A 27,457-nucleotide genomic window follows, 5' to 3' on the forward strand; every position below is an offset into this window, starting at 1 on the left:
AGCTAACAATGTACGGGCGGGGGTGGGGGGGGTGGAGGATGGAAGTTAATCCATTACAACACCTTTAACTAAGGAACCTTAATGTGAAAATGTACACAAAACAACAGCAGGCATCAATTTGCTGTTGAGCAGCGACAAGGCTTTAAATGATGCACAGCTCAAGAGACCGAAGGTCGTCGGTTCGAGTCCCACTCCAGAGACTCGAGCACAAAATCTCGGCTAACACTCCCGGTGCCAGTACTGAGGGAGCGCTGCACTGTCGGAGGGGCAGTACTGAGGGAGCACCGCACTGTCGGAGGGGTGGTACTGAGGGAGCGCCGCACTGTCGGAGGGGCAGTACTGAGGGAGCGCCGCACTGTGCTGTCGGAGGGGCAGTACTGAGGGAGCGCCGCACTGTCAGAGGGGGAGCGCCGCACTGTCAGAGGGGGAGTGCTGCACTGTCGGAGGGGCAGTACTGAGGGAGTGCCGCACTGTCGGAGGGGCGGTACTGAGGGAGTGCTGCACTGTCGGAGGGGCAGTACGGAGGGAGCACCGCACTGTCGGAGGGGCGGTACTGAGGGAGCGCCGCACTGTCGGAGGGGCGGTGCTGAGGGAGCGCCGCACTGTCGGAGGGGCGGTGCTGAGGGAGCGCCGCACTGTCGGAGGGGCGGTACTGAGGGAGTGCCGTACTGTCGGAGGGGCGGTACTGAGGGAGCGCCGCACTGTCGGAGGGGCGGAACTGAGGGAGCGCCGCACTGTCGGAGGGGCGGAACTGAGGGAGCGCCGCACTGTCGGAGGGGCGGTACTGAGGGAGTGCCGCACTGTCGGAGGGGCAGTACTGAGGGAGCATCGCACTGTCGGAGGGGCGGTACTGAGGGAGCGCCGCACTGTCGGAGGGGCGGTACTGAGGGAGTGCCGCACTGTCGGAGGGGCGGTACTGAGGAAGCGCCGCACTGTCGGAGGGGCAGTACTGAGGGAGCGCCGCACTGTCGGAGGGGCGGTACTGAGGGAGCGCCGCACTGTCGGAAGGGCGGTACTGAGGGAGCGCCGCACTGTCGGAGCGGCGGTACTGAGGGCACGCCGCACTGTCGGAGGGGCAGTACTGAGGGAGCGCCGCACTGTCGGAGGGGCAGTACTGAGGGGGGCAGTACTGAGGGAGCACCGCACTGTCAGAGGGGCAGAACTGAGGGAGCGCCGCACTGTCAGAGGGGCGGTACTGAGGGAGCGCCGCGCTGTCGGAGGGGCGGTGCTGAGGGAGCGCCGCGCTGTCGGAGGGGCAGTACTGAGGGAGCACCGCGCTGTCGGAGTTGCCGTCTTTCAAACCGAGGCCCCGTCTGCCCTCTCAGGTGGTGGTAAAAGATTCCACGGCACTAGAGCAGGGGAGTTCTCCCCGGGGTCCTGGGCCCAATATTTATCAGTCAACCATCATCATTAAAACTGATGAAACTGGTCATTATCACATCGCTGTGTGTGGGAGCTTGCTGTGCGCTTTTTGGCTGCCCTATCCTGTACTTTACAACAGTGACTACGCTCCAAAAGTACTTCATGGGCTGTAAAGTACTTTGGGATGTCTGAAAGGCGCTATATTAATGTTGGTCCTTCTTTGTTTTACTCAATTCTTTGCAGAATTCCGGTCTATTACAGAAAGCTGAGCACGGCTGTGCGAGGGAAAACTGGGAATCTCCAAGGACTTCTGGGCGAGGGAAGGTGTGTGGTGAATCCCCAGGTGGTGGTGCTTTCCAAACTGTGAGATTACATAGTTTGTGTGAAGCAGGCGGGATGCCACCACAAGTCCCCCAACCCCCCATTCTCCGACTGAAACACTCACTTTTGCACTGGGTCATTCAGATCACAAAAATCCCAGCCTCCAATGCAAGTATCATCACGGGCAGTCCCTCGAATCGAGGGTGACTTGCTTCCACGCCAAAAAGTTCACAGGTGTTTCAATGATGGACCTAATATTCCAGGTCCCGAACCACACCCTGAAGGGTGGAAGGTGCCTGTGGGTGGGTTTTTTTAACGTGGGGTGACCGTTGCACACCAGCCACCACACGGGGCTTGACAGAGCGAGGTCTTGGTCCAGTGGCAAGGGTTAACCAGGACGACTGGAGACCAGCTCTGCTGCACAGACCTAGTGCGCGCACACATATCGCACAGTGTGGGCTGGGCCCGTGCTGCCCCTGGGCCCTCGCCTCTTCTGGACCCCGAACTCACGCCACTCCTGGGCCCCGATCACGTCCCTCTACAATCTCTCGCCCACCTTTGCCACAACCTCGCCGCTCCTGCCGTACCCGCCCGCGCTCCAATCACCGACCTGGATCTTGGTGACGTCCCTTTTCACTGCCGTCGCTCTCCTGCTCCAGCACGCGCTGCTCCCTGGAGTGGTACACCGCCACACTGCTCATTCCGCTCCCCGGCCTGCTCCGATGGTGCTCGCAGGCCGGGGGCTCGTGTCTATGCAAGTATATCCTTCCTTAAATACGGAGACCAAAACTGCACGCAGTACTCCAGGTGTGGCCTCACCAATACCCTGTAGAGTTGTAGCAGGACTTCCCTGCTTTTATACTCCATCCCCCTTTACAATAAAGGCCAAGATTCCATTGGCCTTCCTGATCACTTGCTGTACCTGCATACTCACGTTTTGTGTTTCATGCACAAGTACCCCCAGGTCCCTCTGTACTGCAGCACTTTGCAATCTTTCTCCATTTAAATTGTAATTTGATTTCCTACTTTTCCTGCCAAAATGGATAACCTCACATTTTCCCACATTATACTCCATCTGCTAAATTTTTGCCCACTCACTTAGTCTGTCTATATCCCTTTAACATATGAACATAAGAACATAAGAATTAGGAACAGGAGTAGACCATCTAGCCCCTCGGAGCCTGCTCCGCCATTCAACAAGATCATGGCTGATCTGGCCCTGGACTCAGCTCCACTTACCCGCCCGCTCCCCGTAACCCTTAATTCCCTTATTGGTTAAAAATCTATCTATCTGTGACTTGAATACATTCAATGAGCTAGCCTCAACTGCTTCCTTGGGCAGAGAATTCCACAAATTCACAACCCTCTGGGAGAAGAAATTCCTTCTCAACTCGGTTTTAAATTGGCTCCCCCGTAAATTTTTTGTGTCCCCACCCATCTTTGTATCATCAGTAAACTTGACTACATTACACTCGGTCCCTTCATCCAAGTTATTAATAGATTGTAAATAGTTGGGGTCCCAGCACTGATCCCTGCGGCACCCCACTAGTTACTGTTTGCCATTTATCCCAACTCTCTGTTTTCTGTTAGTCAGCTAATCCTCTATCCATGCCAATATATTACCCCCAACCCCGTGAACTTTTATCTTGTGAAGTAACCTTTTATGTGGCACCTTGTCAAATGCCTTCTGGAAATCCAAATACACCACATCCACTGGTTCCCCTTTATCCACCCTGTTCGTTACAGCCTCAGAGAATTCCAGCAAATTTGTCAAACATGATTTGCCTTTCATAAAACCATGCTGACTCTGCTTGATAGAATCACGCTTTCCCAAATATCCCGCTACTGCTTCCTTAATAATGGACTCCAGCATTTTCCTAACAACAGATGTTAGGCTAACTGGTCTATAGTTTCCTGCTTTTTGTCTGCCTCCTTTTTTAAATAGGGACATTACATTTGCAGTTTTCCAATCCACCAGAATCTTTCTAATCTACCAGAATCCAGGGAATTTTGGTAGATTACAACCAATGCATCCACTATCTCTGCAGCCAATTCTTTTTAAGACCCTAGGATGTAAGCCATCAGGTCCCGGGGACTTGTCCACCTTTAGTTCCATTATTTTACCAAGTACTAGTACTACTTTAGTGATAGTGATTGTATTAAGTTCCTCCCTCCCTATAGCCCTTTGATTATTCACTATTGGGATGTTTTTAGTGTCTTCTACCATGAAGACCGATACAAACTATTTGTTCAATGTCTCTGTCATTTCCCTGTTCTCCATTATTAATTCCCCAGTCTCATCCTCTAGCGCACCAACATTCACTTTAGCCACTCTTTTCCTTTTTATGTACCTGTAGAAACTCTGACTATCTCATCTCACCTACTGCTTTTGGACATAAGAACACAAGCAGGAGTCGGCCGTTTAGCCCCTCGAGCCTGCTCCGCCATTCAATAAGATCATGGCTGATCTGAAACGCATTGTCCCTGGGCCAGAGAGCAAGGGCGGGGGGGGGGGTTGATATCAGTCATGAGCCGGACCTACGGCCAATTCCCAAACTTCAGTAATTGATGCCCTCCAGCGTTGAATAGGCTGGTGCGTGGAGAGTACCTTTTGGGCGCGGTATATCGGAGGGATATACCCCAGCGATAGTCCGCGTCCTTGGTGGGGGGGAGGGAAAAATAATACATCTGCGTACTAAAAATCTTTCGTAGAGTACGCACTTCCTGTTGTCCCGATTTTTGGTCACGCTTGTATAAGCAGCATTTACCATTGTAAATTGCTATGTCAACAACTCCCAGTCAATTTTGCCTCATCAACTGTCACGGTGTTGTTGCAGTCGCTGGCCACCGGGTGGCGCCGTGGAGCAGGTTTCTGGTCTCTCGCCCAACATTGTTGCCACCTTGCCGATTTAAAAAAAATATATGATCCTTATCAACATACTATGTTAACTCCCACAGGGCCTGTACACAAGTTTCAAATTAAAATGATATACCCGCGGGAGCCACATATAAAGAGACCAAAACCTGATGGAGAGATTCATAAGAATGTGCAGCAGGAATAGGCCATTCAGCCTTTCGAGCCAGCTTCACCATTCAATAAGATCACGGCTGATCTTCGACCTCAACTCCACTTTCCCGCCCGATCCCCATATCCCTCGATTCCCTGAGAGTCCAAAAATCTATCGATCTCAACCTTGAATATACTAAGCGATTCAGCAACCACAGCCCTCTGAGGTAGAGAATTCCAAAGATTCACAACCCTCGGAGTGAAGAAATTCCTCCTCATAGAAAATAGGTGCAGGAGCAGGCCATTCGGCCCTTCGAGCCTGCACCACCATTCAATATGATCATGGCTGATCATGCAACTTCAGTACCCCATTCCTGCTTTCTCTCCATACCCCTTGATCCCTTTAGCCGTAAGGGCCACATCTAACTCCCTTTTGAATATATCCAACGAACTGGCCTCAACAACTTTCTGTGGTAGAGAATTCCACAGGTTCACAACTCTCTGAGTGAAGAAGTTTCTCCTCATCTCGGTCCTAAATGGCTTACCCCTTATCCTTAGACTGTGTGACCCCTGGTTCTGGACTTCCCCAAAAATCGGGAACATTCTTCCTGCATCTAACCTGTCCAGTCCCGTCAGAATTTGATATGTTTCTATGAGATCCCCTCTCATTCTTCTAAACTCCAGTGAATCTCAGTCTTAAATGGCCAACCCCTTATCCTGAGACTGTGTGACCCCCTGGTTCTAGACTCCCCAGCCCGGGGGGGGAAACACCCTCCCTGCATCTACCCTGTCAATCCCCCTCACAATCTTATGTTTCAATGAGATCACCTCTCATTCTTCTCAACTCCAGAGAGTATAGGTCCAATCTCCTCAATGTGGAATTACGGGAAAGGTGGGCATGGCTGGCGATTACACATTCATGGACTGTGTAGTTTGCAAGGACAGAAGGACCAGGGGGTGGGTTTTGCAAGGGAGAGGGAGCCCGTTTGACGACGGGGGGGGGGGGGGGCGGGGGGGGTGGGGGGCCCAGGAAGGGATAGTGGGTGGTGAGCAGTTTAGTGGGAATCATCATCATAGGCAGTCCCACGAATCGAGGATGACTTGCTTCCACGTCAAAAAAGTTCACGGGTTCGGAGGAGGAGGTGGGTTTAGTGGACAAGGTGAGTTCGGAGCGGGCCTAGGGGGTGGCGAGAAACTAGAGAAAGAAGCAGGATCGGGGTTAGCGAGGGCTATATAAAGTTTAGTTTTTTTAAAATTCGTTCCTGGGATGTGGGCGTCGCTGGCCAGGCCCGGCATTTATTGCCCATTCCCCTAATTGCCCCTCGAGGAGGTGGTGGTGAGCCGCCTTCTTGAACCGCTGCAGTCCCATGTGGTGAAGGTGCTCCCACAGTGCTGTGAGGGAGGGAGCTCCAGGATTGTGACCCAGCGACGATGAAGGAATGGCCGATATATTTCCCAGTCGGGATGGTGTGTGTGTGTGACTGGGAGGGGAACGTGGAGGGGGGTGGTGTCCCCACGCGCCCGCTGCCCTCGTCCTTCGAGGCGGGTAGAGGTGGCGGGTTTGGGAGGTGCTGCCGAAGAAGCCTTGGCGAGTTGCCGCGGTGCATCTTGTGAAAGCAAATCTTTCTTCCTTCAGTACTCCGGTAAACTATCGAGATGTGGTTGAATGGTTTCCTTATAGTACGGGGAGGGTGCTGTAACTCTAACTGAAGGGAAACAGTTGCAAGCAGGCAGCCTCCTTCCCCGACCACTGCAAAGAAGGGCAAGTCACATTAAGGAATCGATGGAGCGGAAAGATCGGATAACCTTGGCATACCGTCCCCCCCTCCCTCTTTAAAGACGGTCCCTTATTCCTGTTGAGCAATTAGCACACTGCCAGAGGGGGTGAGAGGGGTTGGCATGACGCTGATGGGGATCGACAGTCCCGACTCACATTGGAAGGGTCTGTGTTCGCACTCCCATTCCGCCCCACCGCACGCTGTCAATACCTTTAGTCAGTCCACGGCAGCTCTCCCCCCTCCGGCAAGCCCCTCCCCGACCTCCACCCATCCTCCCAAGGTCAAGCTGCGTGGCCCTCGAGCTCAACACGAACTATAACCGTCAGTGCAGGAGTTTGAAGGGCAGGCACTGTCCCCTTCAGTCAAAGCGTCAGTTATGCGGAGAGACGAGAAAAGCTGGGATTGTTCTCCTTCGAGCAGAGACGGTTAAAGCCTCGGCTGCGATTCCTGCTTTAGGAAGGGGGCCGAGGCCTTGGAGAGGGGGGGGGGAGCAGAGGAGGTTGACCGGAATGGTACCAGGGGATGAGGGACTCCAGTGACCTGGAGAGACTGGAGAAGCTGGGATCGTTCTCTTTTTAAGAGCAGAGAAGGTTAAGGGGAGATTTAATAGAGGTGTTCAAACTGAAGAAGGGGCTTTGATAGAGGACATAGCGAGACAACGTTTCCAGTAACAGGAGGGTAGAGAACCAGAGGACACAGATTGACGATAATCGGTAAAAGAACCGGAGGGGGAGATGAGAATGTGTTTACGCAGCGAGTTGTTGTGACCTACAACATGCTGTCTGAAAGGGCGATGGGAGCAGATTCAATAACAACTTTCAAACGGGAATAGGATACATGCTTGAAAAGGAAACATTTGCAGGACTGTGCAGGAAGCAGGAAGGAGTGGGACTAAAGGCTCTTTCATAGACCATATGGGCTAACTGGCCTCCTTCTGTGCTCCAGACTTGACTATTCCAACGCACTCCTGGCTGGCCTCCCACATTCTACCCTACGTAAACTAGAGGTGATCCAAAACTCGGCTGCCCCCGTGTCCTAACTCGCACCCAGTCCCGCTCACCCATCACCCCCTGTGCTCGCTGCCCCCGTGTCCTAACTCGCACCCAGTCCGGCTCACCCATCACCCCCTGTGCTCGCTGCCCCTGTGTCTCAACTCGCACCGAGTCCCGCTCACCCATCACCCCCTGTGCTCACTGCCCCGTGTCCTAACTCGCACCCAGTCCGGCTCACCCATCACCCCCTGTGCTCGCTGCCCCCGTGTCCTAACTCGCACCCAGTCCCGCTCACCCATCACCCCCTGTGCTCGCTGCCCCCGTGTCCTAACTCGCACCCAGTCCCGCTCACCCATCACCCCCTGTGCTCGCTGCCCCCGTGTCCTAACTCGCACCCAGTCCGGCTCACCCATCACCCCCTGTGCTCGCTGCCCCTGTGTCTTAACTCGCACCGAGTCCCGCTCACCCATCACCCCCTGTGCTCGCTGCCCCCATGTCCTAACTCGCACCGAGTCCCGCTCACCCATCACCCCCTGTGCTCGCTGCCCCCGTGTCCTAACTCGCACCGAGTCCCGCTCACCCATCACCCCCTGTGCTCGCTGACCTACATTGGCTAGATATCAAAGTTCTCATCCTTGTTTTCAGGTCCCTCCATGGCCCTCGCCCCTCCCTATCTCTGCGGGCAGGGAACTGGAGTTGAGGTCGAAGATCAGCCGTGATCTTATTGAATGGCGGAGCAGGCCCGAGGGGCCGAATGGCCAGCTCCTGCTCCTAGTTCTTATGTTACGTTAAAAGCTAAGTGACATTAAACAGAGATCTGCATCAAAACTCAACCGTTTATGAAAGACTGAACATGCACTTCTGCAATGTCTTCTACACCCACAGGACATTCCAAATCGTATTACAGCCAATAAAGTGCACTCTTTGAAGTGGAGTCACTGTTGTAATGTGGCAGTAAATTGCGCACAGCAAGCTCCCACAAACAGCAATGAGATAATTACCAGTCCATCTGGGTTTTTTTATTAATGTTGGTTGAGGGATAAATATTAGCCTCAGGATACTGTGACACTTGCGTCGTGGGATCTTTTACCTCCACCTGAGAGGGCAGACGGTGCCTCAGTTGAACATCTAATCAGAAAGACTGCCCCTCCGACAATTCAGCGCTCCCTCAGTACCGCCCCTCCTGCAGTGCGGCGCTCCCTCAGTACCGCCCCTCCGACAGTGCGGTGCTCCCTCAGTACTGTCCCTCCAAGTGCAGCGCTCCCTCAGTACCGCCCCTCCGACAGTGCGGCGCTTCCTCAGTACAGCCCCTCCGACAGTGCGGCGCTCCCTCAGTACCGCCCCTCTGACAGTGCGGCGCTCCCTCAGTACCGCCCCTCTGACAGTGCGGCGCTCCCTCAGTACCGCCCCTCCGACAGTGCGGCGCTCCCTCAGTACCGCCCCTCTGACAACGCAGTTCGGTGCTCCATCAGTACTGCCCCTCCGACAGTGCGGCGCTCCGTCAGTGATGGCCCTCCGACAGTACGGAGCTCCCTCGGTACTGCCCCTCTGACAGTGCGGCGCTCCCTCAGTACTATCCCTCCGACAGTGCGGCGCTCCCTCAGTACTGCCCCTCTGACAGTGCGGCGCTCCCTCAGTACTATCCCTCCGACAGTACGGAGCTCCCTCAGTATTTCCCCTCCGACAATGCGGGGTTCCCCGACAGTGCGGCGCTCCGTCAGTGATGGCCCTCCGACAGTACGGAGCTCCCTCAGTACTGCCCCTCTGACAGTGCGGCGCTCCCTCAGTACTATCCCTCCGACAGTGCGGCGCTCCCTCAGTACTAACCCTCCGACAGTGCGGCGCTCCCTCGGTACTGCCCCTCTGACATTGTGGCGCTCCCTCAGCACTGCCCCTCCGACAGTGCGACGCTTCCCTCAGCACTGGCACTGGGAGCGTCAGCCTAGATTATGGGCTCCAGTCTCTGGAGCGGGGACTCGAACCCACGACCTCTGACTCCGAGGGATGATTGCAGCCCACTGAGGGACGACTGATGCATTTGATCAGGGTCGGATTCCTAGCCATTGCATAAACAATGCCTTGCATATCTATAGCGCCTTTTAAAGTAATAAAATGTTGCAGGGTGCTCTACAGGAGCAATTATCAACCAAAATTTGACACCGAGCTAAGTAAGAGGACAGGTTGGCGAAAGAGGCCGGTTTTAAGGAGGGTCTTAACGGAGGAGAGAGAGGTAAGTGATTTTATGAAGGCAGAAATTAAATATCACCAAAATTGGATACTTCTCAACTTTCCAATTGTTGAAATATAATTTTTAGTTTATTTTTGCTGTACTATGTACCAATTCGTTTTATCTCTGCCCCTCGCTGTGTCTCTCACTGCAAGCAGTTGCAGGAGTTGCATTTGTCCAGCAGAGGGTAGCAGACTCTGCGGAAGCACCAACAGGGCAGGATTTGGAGAACACGTGTAAAGGTGACTTGTGGGTCAGTAATGTGGCATCGAATCTGTGTTTTACTTTTAAATAAAGGGGTAGCGTCGCCTGTAAGTATGTGTGTGTGGGGCGGGGAGGGGTTTGTGGGAGGTGTACAAGAGGCAGGCAGAGATCTCAGAGGGTTGGACAGAGGTTAGAGAGGTAGGCAAGGGCCACGGAGGAATTTGGAGACAAGGATGAGAATTTTCAATTTACTCAGGGTTTTGTCCCCTTGCAACGCGGCAGTAAGGGAGTTGGCAGGGAATATGGGGAAAGACATCAAGGGGTATGAGGAGAAAGCGGGAATATGGTGGTGAGATAGAGGATCAGCCATGATCATATTGAGTCATGGTGCAGACTCGAATGGCCTACTACTGCTCCTATTTTCTACGTATCAGCACATCCGTGCCCAAGTTCCTGATGAACGTAGAAACATAGAAAATAGGTGCAGGAGTCGGCCATTCGGCCCTTCTAGCCTGCACCGCCATTCAATGAGTTCATGGCTGAACATGTAACTTCAGTACCACATTCCTGCTTTCTCGCCATACCCCTTGATCCCCTTCGTAGTAAGGACTTCATCTAACTCCCTTTTGAATATATTTAGTGAATTGGCCTCAACAACTCTCTGTGGTAGAGAATTCCACAGGTTCACCACTCTCTGGGTGAAGAAGTTTCTCCTCATCTCGGTCCTAAATGGCTTACCCCTTATCCTTAGACTGTGACCCCTGGACTTCCCCAACATCGGGAACATTCTTCCTGCATCCAACCTGTCCAATCCCATCAGAATTGTAACCGTTTCTATGAGATCCCCTCATTCTTCTGAACTCCAGTGGACACAAGCCCAGTTGATCCAGTCTTTCTTGATCGGTCAGTCCCGCCATCCCGGGAATCAGTCTGGTGAACCCACGAGCATTCTAACTCAGAGGGTAGTGCGCGATCCCCTGAGATACGGCAGATGCCTCGAGCGGTGTAGCAGAATGGGGGCAGTCGGCGTACACGGCACCAAACCCCAGCAAGAGTCGATGCCGACAGGAGCTATGCGGCAACTACTGTGGTGGTGGGAGCGGGGAGGGAACTGTGTATTATGACATGATCGCCCAAGTTTGAGGTGCCGGTTCTGACCTTTGCACCAATGTTCCCACTAAGGTGCGCGCGTGCAGTAATCAAAGTTCCCGCGTAGACCGCTCAGCGGCTTTTACACTGCAAGTTCCACACATGCGGAGAAATTTACATGGACCACGCATTACATAAAACATAAGAAATAGGAGCAGGGGTAGGCCATACGGCCCCTCGAGCCTGCTCCGCCATTTGATACGATCATGGCTGATCCGATCATGGACTCAGCTCCACTTCCCTGCCCGCTCCCCTTATCCCCTTACTGTTTAAGAAACTGTCTATCTCTGTCTTAAATGTATTCAATGTCCCAACTTCCACAGCTCTCTGGGGCAGTGAATTCCACAGATTTACAACCCTCTGAGAGAAGAAATTTCTCCTCGTCTCTGATTTTAAATGGGCGGCCCCTTATTCTAAGACCATGCCCCCTAGTTCTAGTCTCCCCCATCAGTGGAAACATCCTCTCTGCATCCACCTTGTCGAGCCCCCTCATAATGTTATACGTTTCGATAAGATCACCTCTCATTCTTCTGAATTCCAATGAGTAGAGGTCCAACCTACTCAACCTTTCCTCATAAGGCAACCCCCTCATCTCCGGAATCAACCGAGTGAACCTTCTCTGAACTGCCTCCAAAGCAAGTATATCCTTTCGGAAATATGGAAATATGGTACATCAGTCATTGAAGGTTGGCGTGCAGGTACAGCAGGCGGTTAAGAAAGCAAATGGCATGTTGGCCTTCATAGCGAGGGGATTTGAGTACAAGGGCAGGGAGGTGTTGCTACAATTGTACAGGGCCTTGGTGAGGCCACACCTGGAGTATTGTGTACAGTTTTGGTCTCCTAACCTGAGGAAGGACATTCTTGCTATTGAGGGAGTGCAGTGAAGGTTCACCAGACTGATTCCCGGGATGGCGGGACTGACCTATCAAGAAAGACTGGATCAACTGGGCTTGTATTCACTGGAGTTCAGAAGAATGAGAGGGGACCTCATAGAAACGTTTAAAATTCTGACAGGGTTAGACAGGTTAGATGCAGGAAGAATGTTCCCAATGTTGGGGAAGTCCAGAACCAGGGGACACAGTCTAAGGATAAGGGGGAAGCCATTTAGGACCGAGATGAGGAGGAATTTCTTCACCCAGAGAGTGGTAAACCTGTGGAATTCTCTACCACAGAAAGTTGTTGAGGCCAATTCACTAAATATATTCAAAAAGGAGTTAGATGAAGTCCTTACTACTCGGGGAATCAAGGGGTATGGTGAGAAAGCAGGAATGGGGTACTGAAGTTGCATGTTCAACCATGAACTCATTGAATGGTGGTGCAGGCTAGAAGGGCCGAATGGCCTGCTCCTGCACCTATTTTCTATGTTTCTATATACAGGTCACGCTAAAGAAGCTGTGGCTTACATGCTTCGGATCCCAGCCACCTCCCCTATACCAGAGGTTTAGAGGGCGGATTTGAACCGATGCTGAGGAACCATGAGTGGGGTCTGGGCAGAGTAGATAGAGAGAAATTGTTCCCATTGGCGGAAGGGTCGAGGACCAGAGGGCACGGGTTTAAGGTGATTGGCAGAAGGGTTATGGGGAGCGGGCAGGGAAGTGGAGTTGAGGCCAAGATCAGATCAGCCATGATCATCATCATAGGCAGTCCCTCAGCATCAAGGAAGACTTGCTTCCACTCCTAAAGTCTGCCTTTGTTGACAAGAGGTCCTGAGGTATGGAACATTGGCGTGGGCCGCGCCGTAAATCTTGATGACTAGGGGACAGTGCTGTGCGGCGAGGACAGGCTGGTCGAGGACCTTTGTCTTACTGATGTTAAGCGTAAGGCCCATGCTTTCATATTGATGAATACGAAAATAGAGTACGAGAGGAAGCTTGCAGGGAATATAAAAACTGACTGCAAAAGCGTCTATAAATATGTGAAGAGAAAAAGATTAGTAAAGACAAATGTAGGTCCATTGCAGTCGGATTCAGGTGAAATTATAATGGGGAACAAAGAAATGGCAGACCAATTGAACCAATACTTCGGTTCTGTCTTCAAGAAGGAAGATACAAATAACCTTCCGAAGATACTAAGGGACAGTGGGTCTAGTGAGAAGGAGGAACTGAAGGATATCCTTATTAGGCGGGAAATTGTGTTCGGGAAATTGATGGGATTGAAGGCCGATAAATCCCCGGGGCCTGATAGTCTGCATCCCAGAGTGCTCAAGGAAGTGGCCCTAGAAATAGTGGATGCATTGGTGATCATTTTCCAACAGTCTATCGACTCTGGATCAGTTCCCATGGACTGGAGGGTAGCTAAAGTAACACCACTTTTTTAAAAAAGGAGGGAGAGAGAAAACGGGTAATTATAGACCAGTTAGCTTGACATTGGTGGTGGGGAAGGTGTTGGAATCGATCATGAAGGATGAAATAGCAGCGCATTTGGAAAGCGGTGACAGGATCGGATCAAGTCAGCATGGATTTATGAAAGGGAAATCATGCTTGACGAATCTTCTGGAATTTTTTGAGGATGTAACTAGCAGAGTGGACAAGGGAGAACCAGTGGGTGTGGTGTATTTGGACTTTCAGAAGGCTTTTGACAAGGGACCGCACAAGATATTGTTGTGCAAAGTCAAAGCATATGGTATTGGGGGTAATATACTGACATGGATAGAGAACTGGTTGGCAGACAGGAAGCAGAGAGTCGGGATAAACGGGTCCTTTTCAGAATGGCAGGCAGTGACTAGTGGAGTGCCGCAGGGCTCAGTGCTGGGACCCCAGCTCTTTACAATATACAATAACGATTTGGATTCAGGAATAGAGTGTAATATCTCCAAGTTTGCAGATGACACTAAACTGAGTGGCGGTGTGAGCTGTGAGGAGGACGCTAAGAGGCTGCAGGGTGACTTGGACAGGTTAGGTGAGTGGGCAAATGCATGGCAGACGCAGTATAATGTGAATAAATGTGAGGTTATCCATTTTGGGGGCAAAAACACGAAGGCAGAATATTATCTGAATGGCGGCAGACTAGGAAAAGGGGAGGTGCAACGAGACCTGGGTGTCATGGTTCATCAGTCACTGAAAGTGGGCATGCAGGTACAGCAGGCGGTGAAGAAGGCAAATGTTGGCCTTCATAGCTAGGGGATTTGAATATAGAAGCAGGGAGGTCTTACTGCAGTTGTACAGGGCCTTAGTGAGGCCTCACCTGGAATATTGTGTTCAGTTTTGGTCTCCTAATCTGAGGAAGGACGTTCTTGCTATTGAGGGAGTGCAGCGAAGGTTCACCAGACTGATTCCAGGGATGGCTGGGCTGTCATATGAGGAGGCACTGGATCAACTGGGCCTTTATTCACTGGGGATCTCATAGAAACATATAAGATTCTGACGGGACTGGACAGGTTAGATGCGGGAAGAATGATCCCGATGTTGGGGAAGTACAGAACCAGGGGACATAGTCTTAGGAGAAGGGGTAGGCCATTTAGGACCGAGATGAGGAGAAACTTCTTCACTCATGAGAGTTGTTAACCTGTGCGATTCCCTGCCGCAGAGAGTTGTTGAGGCCAGTTCACTGGATATATTCAAGAGGGAGTTAGATGTGGCCCTTACGGTGAAGGGTATCAAGGGGTACGGAGGGAAAGCAGGAAAGGGGTCCTGAAGGAATGAACAGCCATGATCTTATTGAATGGCGGTGCAGGCTCGAATGGCCTACTCCGGCGCCTATTTTTCTACGTTTCTAACACATCGACTACATCCTGGAGTTCAGGATCAGATCAGCCATGATCTTGTGTGAAACATAGAAAATGTTTCAACAAGGAGGGGGGGGGGGAATTTGCAGCTCTGCGGGGAAAAGGGAGTGGGATTAGCTGAAGCGCTCTCGCGGAGAGCCAGCACGGGCTCGAGGGGCCAAGCGGTGCTGCAAAGAGTTAGAAACTATATTTTTTTTTTTAAAAAGCAGAAAAACAACCCTGTATGCTCTGTGCCTGCAACATCCTGTAACAACAGTGATTAAGCTGCCACCATTTCCTGCTTAACAGGTTGCTCTGAACAATTCCCCAGGAGGGGTTACTTATATTGAGACTGGAGAGGAAGTAAACCGCACTTCTGTGTCAGGAGCTTGCAAGGGAAGAGAATTCGCGTCTGGCACCTTGCTCCAGCTGCCAAAGAGGACTCTCGGCGGGGTGGGGAGGGGGGCGATGGCAGGCAAGAATCCGGTTATGGTTGTGGCAGGGCTGGTGCTGGTCTTGGTCGCCCTTGGCCTGTACCAGTGGACAGTGCTGCAGGAGAACGCGTCGCTCAGGGAGGAGACCAGCCTGGCCAGGCAAATGCTCGGCAAGCTAAAAAGGGAAAAGGAGGAAGTGCAGAACCGCCTGGCCGAGATCAGCATGACCCTGGACAACAAGAAGCGCTACATCAGCGACATCGACGGCAAGTTCCTGAAAGCTAACGCCGACATGGAGAGCAAGAACACAGCCCTGCAACGCTGCACGACGGAGCGGGACGGCTGCATCGCCGAAAAGGTAAGCGAGCAGCCAGAGAAATTGCACTCTTCCCCCGGAGCCTCAAAGCGCCTGACAGCCAACGAAGCACTGTTCTAGGGGAGGGGAGGGAGCGTGCTTACTGTTGCATGGCTCGGTGGCTAGCACCCTCTCGCCTCTTAGTCAGAAGGTTGTGGGTTCAAATCCCACTCCAGGGGCTTGAGCACTTAAAGCACTACTGCCCCTCCGACAGTGGGGCGCTCCCTCCGACAGTGCACACTCCCTCAGTACTGCCCCTCCGACAGTGCGGCGCTCTCTCAGTACCGCCCCTCCGACAGTGCGGCGCTCCCTCAGTACTGCCCCTCCGACAGTGCGGCGCTCTCTCAGTACCGCCCCTCCGACAGTGCGGCGCTCCCTCAGTACTGCCCCTCCGACAGTGCGGCGCTCCCTCAGTACTGCCTCTCCGACAGTGCGGCGCTCCCTCAGTACTGCCTCCCCGACAGTGTGGCGCTCCCTCAGTACTGCCTCTCCGACAGTGTACGCTCCCTCAGTGCTGCCTCTCCGACAGTGTGGCGCTCCCTCAGTGCCGCCTCTCCGACAGTGTGGCGCTCCCTCAGTACTGCCTCTCCGACAGTGCACGCTCCCTCAGTACTGCCTCTCTGACAGTGTGGCGCTCCCTCAGTACTGCCTCTCCGACAGTGCACGCTCCCTCAGTACTGCCTCTCCGACAGTGTGGCGCTCTCTCAGTGCCGCTTCTCCGACAGTGCGGCGCTCCCTCAGTACTCCGACAGTACGGCACTCCCTCAGTACTGCCTCTCCGACAGTGCGGCGCTCCCTCAGTACCGCCCCTCCGACAGTGCGGCGCTCCCTCAGTACTCCGACAGTGCGGCACTCCCTCAGTACTGCCTCTCCGACAGTGCGGCGCTCCCTCAGTACCGCCCCTCCGACAGTGCGGCACTCCCTCAGTACTGCCTCTCCGACAATGCGGCACTCCCTCCGACAGTGCGGTGTTCCCTCAGTACCGCCCCTCCGACAGTGTGGCGCTCCCTCAGTGCCGCCTCTCCGACAGTGTGGCGCTCCCTCAGTACTGCCTCTCCGACAGTGTGGCGCTCCCTCAGTACCGCCCCTCCGACAGTGCACGCTCCCTCAGTACTGCCTCTCCGACAGTGCGGCACTCCCTCAGTACCGCCCCTCCGACAGTGCACGCTCCCTCAGTACTGCCTCTCCGACAGTGTGGCGCTCCCTCAGTACTGCCTCTCCGACAGTGCACGCTCCCTCAGTACTGCCTCTCCGACAGTGTGGCGCTCTCTCAGTGCCGCTTCTCCGACAGTGCGGCGCTCCCTCAGTACTCCGACAGTGCGGCACTCCCTCAATACTGCCTCTCCGACAGTGCGGCGCTCCCTCAGTACCGCCCCTCCGACAGTGCGGCGCTCCCTCAGTACTCCGACAGTGCGGCACTCCCTCAGTACTGCCTCTCCGACAGTGCGGCGCTCCCTCAGTACCGCCCCTCCGACAGTGCGGCACTCCCTCAGTACTGCCTCTCCGACAATGCGGCGCTCCCTTAGTACCGCCTCTCCGACAATGCGGCACTCCCTCCGACAGTGCGGTGTTCCCTCAGTACCGTCCCTCCGACAGTGCTGCACTCCCTCAGTACCGTCCCTCCGACAGTGCTGCACTCCCTCAGTACCGTCCCTCTGACAGTGCGGCGCTCCCTCAGCACTGCCCCTCCAACAGTGTGGCACTTCCTCAGTACCGCCCCTCCAACAGTGCAGCACTCCCTCAGTGCTGCCCCTCCGACAGTGTGGCGTTCCCTCAGTACCGCACTGGGAGTGCCAGCCTGGATTATGTGCTCAAGTCTCTGGAGTGGGACTTTTGTATAAATAAAATTCTAATAAATACTTAGTACCTTGCTGCTTACAGCACTGACTATGATTGTACCGATAACCTTCTTGCTCTGTGGGACTCGATGTCACATGGGCCATCAGGGGTCCCGAATATCTGAATTTTATACACCCGTTTCTGAAAAATAATGTATTTAAGAAAAAAAATCTTGACTCGCAGTTCTACATTCCATCACAAGTTATTTTTGGGGGGTGGGGGAGGTGGTGGTTTAAATTAATTGGAAGCAATGCTGAGTAACAGATAGCTTTCTCTTGCAATCTGGATGTGCGCAGTACAGGTTTAAAACAATTTATTTTACCCATCTCCAGTCCCCAGCTGCACCTTCTCCGTGAAATTCACGGGGAGTTCACAGAGGAGCAAATCACCGCTATCCTGCCCCTAAACCGGAAGAGGGGCTGCACAGAGCGCACATGCAAAGGGAGACAGAGACAGAAAGGGAGAGACAGAAAGAGAGAAAAACATTCGGAGCAAGAGAGAAACAGAAAGTCAGAGAGAGAGCGAGAGAAGGTCAGAGATAGAGAAAGTCAGAGAGAGAGAGAGAGAGAGAGAGAGAAACAGAGCATCAGAGAGAGAGAGAGACAGAAAGTCAGAGAGAGAGAGAGAGACAGAACATCAGAGCGAGAAGGTCAGAGATACAGAGCATCAGAGAGAGAGAGACAGCATCAGAGAGAGAGAGACAGAACGCCAGAGGGAGAGAGAGATAGAAAGCTCTCTTAAAGAAAAAGGGTGGTACTAACAAATCTAGAGCCCCTTGGATGTCAAGGGACATACAGGGTAGGATAAAGAAAGAAAGGGAGGCTTATCACAGTTCAATACTGCAGAAACTCTAGAGGAGTACAGAAAGTGCAGGGATGCAATTAAAAAGGACATTAGGAAAGCAAAGAGAGAGCATGGAAAAAATGTTGGCGTCAAATCAAGGAAAACCCAAAGATGTTTTATAAATACATTAAGAGCAAGAGGATAACTAAAGAAAGGGTAGGGCCTATTAGAGACCATAAAAGTGATCTCTTTGGAAGCAGAAGATGTAGGTATGGTTCTTAATGAATTCTTTGTGTCTGTTTTCACAAAAGAGAGGGGCGATGCAGTCATTGCTATCGGGGAGGGGGAGGAGAGTGAAATATTAGATGAAATAAACATTGAGAGAAAGTATAAAGAGCTTTGAAAGCGGCTAAATCCCCAGGCCCGGATGAAATGTATCCCATGCTGTTCAGAGAAGCAATGGAGGAAATAGCAGAGGTTCTGACCATCATTTTCCAATCCTCTATGGCTGCAGGTGTGGTGCCAGAGGACTGGAGCACTGCTAACGTTGCACCTTTGTTTAAGAAGGGAGAAAGGGATAGACCGAGTAATTACAGGCCTTCAGCCTAACCTCAGTGGTGGGAAAATTATTGGAAAAATCCTGATGGACAGGATAAATCATTTAGAAAGACATGGATTAATCAAGGACAGTTAGCATGGATTTGTAAAGTGTCTGACTAACTTGACTGATTTTTTTGAGGAGGTGACAAGGAGGGTCGATGAAGGTAGTACGTTTGATATAGTGGTTATGGATTTTAGCAAGGCTTTTGATAAGGTCTCACATGGCAGACTGGTCACGAAGGTAAAAGCCCATGGGATCCAGGGCAAAGTGGCAAGTTGGATCCAAAATTGGCTCAGAGGCAGGAAGCAAAGTGTAATGGTTGATGGGTGTTTTTGTGACTGGAAGGCTGTATCCAGTGGGGTTCCACAGGGCTCAGTACTAGGTCCCTTGCTTTTTGTGGTACATATCAATGATTTAAACTTGAATGTAGAAGGTATGATTAAGAAGTTTGCAGATGATACTAAAATGGGCTGTGTGGTTGACAAGACGAAAGCTGTAGACTGCATGAAGCTATCAATGTACTGGTCAGATGGGCAGAACAGTGGCTAATGGAATTCAATCCTGAGAAGTGTGAGGTAATGCATTTGGGGAGGGAATACACATTAAATGGTCAGACACTGAGAAGTGTAGAGGAACAAAGGGGCATGGGAGTGCAGGTCCACAGATCCCTGAAGGGAGCAGGCCAGGTGGATAAGGTGGTTAAGAAGACATACGGAATACTTGCCTTTTATTAGCCGAGGCATAGAATACATGAGCATGGAGGTTATGCTTAAACTGTATAAAACACTGGTTAGGCCACAGCTGGAGTACTGCGTGCAGTTCTGGTCACCACATTACAGGAAAGATGTGATTGCACTGAAAAGGATGCAGAGGAGATTTACCAGGATGTTGCACTGGAGAGGGTACAGAGGAGATTTACCAGGATGTTGCACGAGAGAGGGTACAGAGGAGATTTACCAGGATGTTGCACGAGAGAGGGTACAGAGGAGATTTACCAGGATGTTGCATGAGAGAGGGTACAGAGGAGATTTACCAGGATGTTGCACTAGAGAGGGTACAGAGGAGATTTACCAGGATGTTGCCTGGACTGGAGGATTTTAGCGATGAGGAAATATTGTATAGGCTGGGGTTGTTTTCTTTGGAACAGAGGAGGCTGATGGGAGACCTGATGGAGGTGTGTAAAATTATGAAGGGTCTGGATAGAGTGGATAGGTCGGATCTGTTTCCCTTAGCAGAGGGGTCAATAAGCAGGACGATAGATTTAAAGTAACTGGGGGGAGGTTTAGAGGGGATTTGAGGGGAAATGTCTTCACCCAGAGGGTGGTGGGAGTCTGGGGTGGAACTCACTGCCTGAAAGGGTGGTAGAGGCAGAAATCCTCACCACATTTAAAAAGTACCTGGATGTGCACTTGAAGTGCCGTAACCTACAGGGCTACGGACCGAGAGCGGGAAAGTGGGATTAGGCTGGGTGGCTCTTTGTCGGCCGGCACGGACACGATGGGCCGAATGGCCTCCTTCCGTGCTGTAAACTTCTGTGAGAGGGAGGGAGAAAGAGAGAGAGATAGAGACAGATGCAGTGAGAGAGAGAGATAGAGACAGATGCAGTGAGAGAGAGATGGAGACAGATGCAGAGAGAGAGTGAGAGAGAGAGAGAGACAGATGCAGTGAGAGAGAGAGAGAGAGCTAGAGACAGATGCAGTGAGAGAGAGAGAGAGAGAGAGAGCTAGAGACAGATGCAGAGAGAGAGAGAGAGAGAGAGCTAGAGACAGATGCAGTGAGAGAGAGGGAGACAAAGTATTAGAGATACAGAAATAGCAAAAAGACAGAGACGGACAGCCAGAATAGCGAGAGCCTTGGAGACAGACAGTGAAAGAAGGACACACACATACAGGTACGCAGTGATAAGGGTGAGACAGGGTTGACTGCATCCTTCCCGACGTCAGGACGTCCCGAAGCGCTTTACAACCAATGAAGTACTTTTTGGAGTGTAGTCACTGTTGTAATGTGGGAAACGCAGCAACCAATTTGTGCACAGCAAGCTCCCACAAAACAGCAATGTGATAATGACCCAGATCATCTGTTTTTCTTAGCGATGTTGGTTGAGGGATAAATATTGGCCCCAAGACACCGGGGAGAACTCCCACTGCCCTTCTTCAAAATAGTGCCCGTGGGATCTTTTACATCCACCCAAGAGAGCAGAAGGGGCCTCGGTTTAATGTCTCATCCGAAAGACGGCACCTCCGACAGTGCGGCGCTCCCTCAGTACTGCCCCTCCGACAGTGCGGCGCTCCCTCAGTACCGCCCCTCCGGCGCTCCCTCAGTACTGCCCCTCTGACAGTACGGCGCTCCCTCAGTACTGCCCCTCCGACAGTGCGGCGCTCCCTCAGTACTGCCCCTCCGACAGTGCGGCGCTCCCTCAGTACTGCCCCTCCGACAGTACGGCGCTCCCTCAGTACTGCCCCTCCGACAGTGCGGCACTCCCTCAGTACTGCCCCTCCGACAGTGCGGCGCTCCCTCAGTACTGCCCCTCCGACAGTGCGGCGCTCCCTCAGTACTGCCCCTCCGACAGTGCGGCGCTCCCTCAGTACTGCCCCTCCGACAGTGCGGCGCTCCCTCAGTACTGCCCCTCCGACAGTGCACGCTCCCTCAGTACTGCCCCTCTGACAGTGCAGCGCTCCCTCAGTACTGCCCTCCGACAGAGCGGCGCTCCCTCAGTACAGCCCCTCCGACAGTGCAGCGCTCCCTCAGTACTGCACTGGGAGTGTCGACCTGGATTTTTGTGCTCAAGTCCCTGGAGTGGGACTCGAACCCACGACTCAGAGGCTACCCACTGAGCCACGGCTCGGGCTCAAATGCGATGCCACACGTGGTTGACTAGCACGCGCCACTCACTGCTCAGACCGCTCAGCCAAGTAACTCGAAAGGCGGCCAGTGTGTGTTGAATTGTACCTCCCCACTGCAGCAAGGGGTTAATGGTTTCAGCAATGAGAGAGAGGGGCGGGAAATGAGAAGTGCATTCTGGATAATTAAGATTTTTACTTTGCAATTGAGACATTTTTAATTCAAAAAGAAAATTACAGGAAAAATATAAGTGACATTTGTACCCCTGAAAATCCCCCAAATGGTTCACTGGTGTCCTTCAGGGAAACGAAATGTGTCCCACTTGTGACTCCAGTACCACCCGCTGTGGTTGGTTCTTAATCCCCGCTGAAATGGCCGTGAATAGTTACTCAGTCATAAAGAAAAATAATCAGCCTCACCAGGCAGGCTGCCAGCAATGAGGGAATGGCCAACGCAACCTTGCTTTCGTCCCAAGAACAAATATTTATCCATCCATATCCTGGTTGCAACTAGTTGGCTGACATTTCTCCTGAATTCCCAATTGGATTCATGAGTGGCTATCTTTTAACTATGTCCATTCGCACAGGCAGAACTCTGCATCTGCCCTATTGAACTCTTACATTATCTTAAATACCTCGATCAGGTCATGACTCTTCCGCCTTGTTTCGAGAGAAAACAGCCCCAGCCCGTTCAGCTTTTCCTGATCAGTATATCCTCTCAGTTCTGGTATCATAGAAGCACAGACATTTACAGCACGGAAGGAGGCCATTCGGCCCATCGTGTCCGCGCCGGCCGACAAAGAGCCACCCGGCCTAATCCCACTTTCCCAGCTCTCGGTCCGTAGCCCTGTAGGTTACGGCATTTCAAGTGCACATCCAGGTACTTTTAAAACGTGGTGAGGGTTTCTGCCTCTACCACCCTTTCAGGCAGTGAGCTCCAGACCCCCACTGCAGTGTATGCAGGCACCTTTGAGAATAACTCCACGAAGCAGGGGTATGGTATTTAAACTGAGTAGACTATAGTCCTTTATTTGCAGCTCCTTGAGTGAGGACACCAAGCTGTGAGCTCCCTTTTATACTGGGTTACCCGCAGTCTGTAGGTGACCCTTAGGTCTCCAGCAGCAGCACCCTCTGGTGTACAGGTAAGGTGTGTACAGTGTAAGGTACTGACATCATACCCACCACCCTCTGTGTGAAGAAATTTCCCCTCAAATCCCCACTAAACCCCCCCCCAATCACTTTAAATCAATGCCCCCAGGTTGTTAACCCCTCTGCCAAGGGAAACGGGTCCTTCCTATCCACTCTATCCAGGCCCCTCATAATTTTATACACCTCAATCAGGTCTCCCCTCAGCCTCCTCTGTTCCAAAGCAAACAGACCCAGCATCTCCAATCTTTCCTCATAACCAAAATTCTCCGGTCCAGGCAACATTCTTGTAAATCTCCTCTGAACCCTCTCTAGTTCAACATCCTAGTAAATCTCCTCTGTACCCTCTCCAGTGCAACATCCTGGTAAATCTCCTCTGCACCCTCTCTAGTGCAACATCCTGGTAAATCTCCTCTGCACCCTCTCTAGTGCAACATCCTGGTAAATCTCCTCTGCACCCTCTCTAGTGCAACATCCTGGTAAATCTCCTCTGCACCCTCTCCAGTGCAACATCCTGGTAAATCTCCTCTGTACCCTCTCCAGTGCAACATCCTGGTAAATCTCCTCTGTACCCTCTCCAGTGCAACATCCTGGTAAATCTCCTCTGTACCCTCTCTAGTGCAATATCCTGGTAAATCTCTGCACCCTCTCCAGTGCAACATCCTGGTAAATCTCCTCTGCACCCTCTCCAGTGCAACATCCTGGTAAATCTCCTCTGCACCCTCTCTAGTGCAATATCCTGGTAAATCTCCTCTGCACCCTCTCCAGTGCAACATCCTGGTAAATCTCCTCTGCACCCTCTCCAGTGCAATCGCATCTTTCCTGTAATGTGGTGACCAGAACTGCACGCGGTACTCCAGCTGTGGCCTAACCAGTGGTTTATATGATTCAAGCACAACATCCTTGCTCTTGTATTCCATAACTCAACTAATAAAGGCAAGTATTCCGTGTGCCTTCTTAACCACCTTACCTCCCTGGCCTGCTACCTTCAGGGATCTGTGGACCTGCACTCCCAGGTCCCTTTGTTCCTCTACACTTTTCAGTATCGTCCTTGTAAATCTTTTTTGCACCTTCACCAATGCCTCTATCTTTTTTTTATAACATGGCAACCAGAGCTGTGCACAGATAGAATCGATGAGTCTAAACTCCATGAAATGGAAGAGCCAACCGGGTCACAAAGGGGCAGTGGCTTGCATGGTGTGCAAAACGATCTGTAGCCTAGGGTTTTCCCTGCAACTCGAAATCTCTCCCGCGCCCCCCCCTTCCCCCCTCTTCCCCCCTCCCCCCCCCCCCCCCACCCCCCCCAGTCCCTGCTCCAAAGGGATACAGCCGCAACTCCACTAAAATACCACCAACGATGTTTCCACAAGATCCTACAAATCCCCCGGGAGGACAGACGCACCAACGTTAGCGTCCTCGACCAGGCCAACATCCCCAGCATCGAAGCACTGACCACACTCGACCAGCTCCGCTGGGCAGGGCCACATTGTCCGCATGCCCCCAGACACGGGACTCCCAAAGCAAGCGCTCCACTCGGAACTCCTTCACGGCAAACGAGCCAAAGGTGGGCAGAGGAAACGTTACAAGGGACCACCCTCAAAGCCTCCCTGATAAAGTGCAACATCCCCACCGACACCTGGGAGTCCCTGGCCCAAAGACCAGTCGGCCCTAAGTGGAGGAAGTGCATCCGGGAGGGCGCTGAGCACCTCGAGTCTCGTCGCCGAGAGCGTGCAGAAACCAAAAGCGCAGGCAGCGGAAGGAGCGTGCGGCAAACCAGTCCCACCCTCCCCTTCCCTCAACCACTGTCTGTCCCACCTGTGGCTCTCGTATTGGACTGTTGAGCCAGCTGAGAACTCATGCTAAAAGTGGAAGCAAGTCTTCCTCGATTCCGAGGGACTGCCTATGATGATGGCCCCACCCAAACCGTTGTGCTTTTCCTGTCCAGCTAGAGGGCACCAGTGGGCAGGAATCATGGGCCAGTGGTCCATTGGTGAGCTAGTGCTTATGATAGTGGACTCGTTCACAATCCCACTGCAGCATATTGTGAAACTGAAATCAGCCATTAGTGGGCTGGGACCAGGCAGTGACCATGATCTGGAATGCACAGCCCGAAAGGGCAATGGAAGCAGATTCAATGGTAACTTTCAAAAAGGACTTGGATAAATACTTGAAGGGAACAAATTGTAGAGCTGTGGGCAAAGGGCAAAGCAGTACGACTAATTGGGTAGTTCTTTTCGATGTGCCGGCACAGGCACAATTGGCCAAATAGACGACTCCTGTGCTGTGTAAGAAATAGGAGCAGGAGTCAGCCATTTGGCCCCTCGAGCCTGCTCCGCCATTCAAAGAGATCACGGCTGATCTTCGACCTCAACGCCACTTGCTCGCATTGTCCCCATATCCCTCGATTCTCTGAATATCTAACGATTCGATGAAAGTTGCTGACGTTCTTGAGGGAAGGGAACCTGCCACCCATCCCACCCAGTCTGGCCCACGTGAGTCCAGTCCCACAGTATGAGGTTGGCCCTTAATGCCCGCAAGGCAACAGGAGATAAGCAATAAACGCTGGCCTTGCCAGTGGTGTCATCATCACCCAAGAACATAAGAATTAGGAACAGGAGTAGGCCATCTAGCCCCTCGAGCCTGCTCCGCCATTCAATAAGATCATGGCTGATCTGGCCGTGGACTCAGCTCCACTTCCCCGCCCGCTCCCCATAACCCTTCACTCCCTTTTCGCTCAAAAATCTGTCTAACTCTGTCTTAAATCTACTCAATGTCCCAGCCTCCACAGCTCTCTGGGGCAGAGAATTCCACAGATTTACAACCCACTGAGAAAATAAATTCTTCCTCATCTCAGTTTTAAATGGACGGCCCCTTATTCTGAGGCTATGTCTCCTAGTTTTAGTTTCCCCTATGAGTGGAAATATCCTCTCTACATCCACCTTGTCGAGCCCCCTCATTATAAGAACATAAGAAATAGGAACAGGAGTAGGCTATTCGGCCCCTCGAGTCTGCTCTGCCATTCAATAAGATCATGGCAGATCCGATCAAGGACTCAGCTCCACTTCCCTGCCTGCTCCCCATAACCCATTATCCCCTCATCGTTTAAGAAACTGTCTATTTCTGTCTTAAATATATTCAATGTCCCAGCTTCCACAGCTCTCTGAGGCAGTGAATTCCACAGATTTACAACCCACCGAGAAAAGAAATTTCTCCTCATCGTTGTTTTAAATGGGCGGCCCCTTATTCTAAGATCATGCCCTCTAGTTCTAGTCTCCCCCATCAGTGGAAACATCCTCTCTGCATCCACCTTGTCAAGCCCCCTCATAATCTGATACGTTTCGATAAGATCACCTGTCATTCTTCTGAATTCCAATGAGTAGAGGCCCAACCTACTCAACCTTTCCTCATAAGTCAACCCCCTCATTCCCGGAATCAACCGAGTGAACCTTCTCTGAACTGTCTCCAAAGCAAGTATATCCTTTCGTAAATATGGAAACCAAAACTGCACGCAGTACTCCAGGTGTGGCCTCACCAATACCTTATATAACTGTAGCAATCTTGATCACTTTGCAATCTTTCTCCATTAAAAAATAACTTGCTCTTTGATTTTTTTTTCTGCCAAAGTGCATGACCTCACACTTTCCAACATTATACTCCATCTGCCAAATTTTTGCCCACTCACTTAGCCTGTCTATGTCCTTTTGCAGATTTTTTGTGTCCTCCTCACACATTGCTTTTCCTCCCATCTTTGTATCGTCAGCAAACTTGGCTACGTTACACTCAGTCCCTTCTTCCAAGTCGTTAATGTGGATTGTAAATAGTTGGGGTCCCAGCACTGATCCCTGCGGCACCCCACTAGTTACTGGTTGCCAACCAGAGAATGAACCATTTATCCCGACTCTCTGTTCTCTGTTAATTAGCCAATCCTCTATCTATGCTAATATATTACCCCCAACCCCGTGAACTTTTATCTTGTGCAGTAACCTTTTGTGTGGCACCTTGTCAAATGCCTTCTGGAAGTCTAAATACACCACATTCACTGGTTCCCCTTTATCCACCCTGTTCATTACATCCTCAAAGAATTCCAGCAAATTTGTCAAACATGACTTCCCCTTCATAAATCCATGCTGACTCTGCCTGACCGAATTTTGCTTTTCCAAATGTCCTGCTACTGCTTCTTTAATAATGGACTCCAACATTTTCCCAACCACAGATGTTAGGCTAACTGGTCTATAGTTTCCTGCTTTTTGTCTGCCCCCTTTTTTAAATAGGGGCGTTACATTTGCAGTTTTCCAATCTGCTGGGACCTCCCCAGAATCCAGGGAATTTTGGTAAATTACAACCAATGCATCCACAATCCCTGCCGCTACTTCTCTTAAGACCCTAGGATGCAAGCCATCAGGTCCAGGGGATTTATCTGCCTTTAGTCCCAATACCTTATTGAGTACCACCTTCTTAGTGATTGTGATTGTGTTAAGTTCCTCCCCACCTATAGCCCCTTGACTATCCACTGTCGGAATATTGTTAGTATTCTCTACTGTAAAGACTGATACAAAATATTTGTTCAGAGTTTCTGTCATCTCCTTGTTCCCCATTACTAATTCCCCGGTCTCGTCCTCTAAGGGACCAACATTTACTTTGGCCACTCTTTTCCTTGTTATATACCTGTAGAAACTCTTGCTATCTGTTTTTTATATTTCGTGCTAGTTTACTTTC

The 27,457-nt window shown here is 51.7% G+C and overlaps 1 protein-coding gene across 1 annotated transcript in view; it reads left to right on the top strand.

Moving 5' to 3' along the window:
* Positions 1-1,609: 1,609 nt before the first annotated feature.
* The window catches only part of LOC139240184 (protein GOLM2-like), a 58,335-nt gene continuing 32,487 nt past the window's right edge, over positions 1,610-27,457 (top strand). Inside the window, exons 1-2 of the mRNA XM_070868609.1 lie at positions 1,610-1,686; positions 15,053-15,535. Of these exons, the coding sequence (XP_070724710.1) occupies positions 15,212-15,535 (324 nt within the window). The 5' untranslated portion in view covers positions 1,610-1,686; positions 15,053-15,211. The remainder of the gene's footprint in view (positions 1,687-15,052; positions 15,536-27,457) is intronic.

The sequence above is a fragment of the Pristiophorus japonicus genome, chromosome 30, assembly GCF_044704955.1.
Source record: "Pristiophorus japonicus isolate sPriJap1 chromosome 30, sPriJap1.hap1, whole genome shotgun sequence".
Classification (NCBI taxonomy): domain Eukaryota; kingdom Metazoa; phylum Chordata; class Chondrichthyes; family Pristiophoridae; genus Pristiophorus; species Pristiophorus japonicus.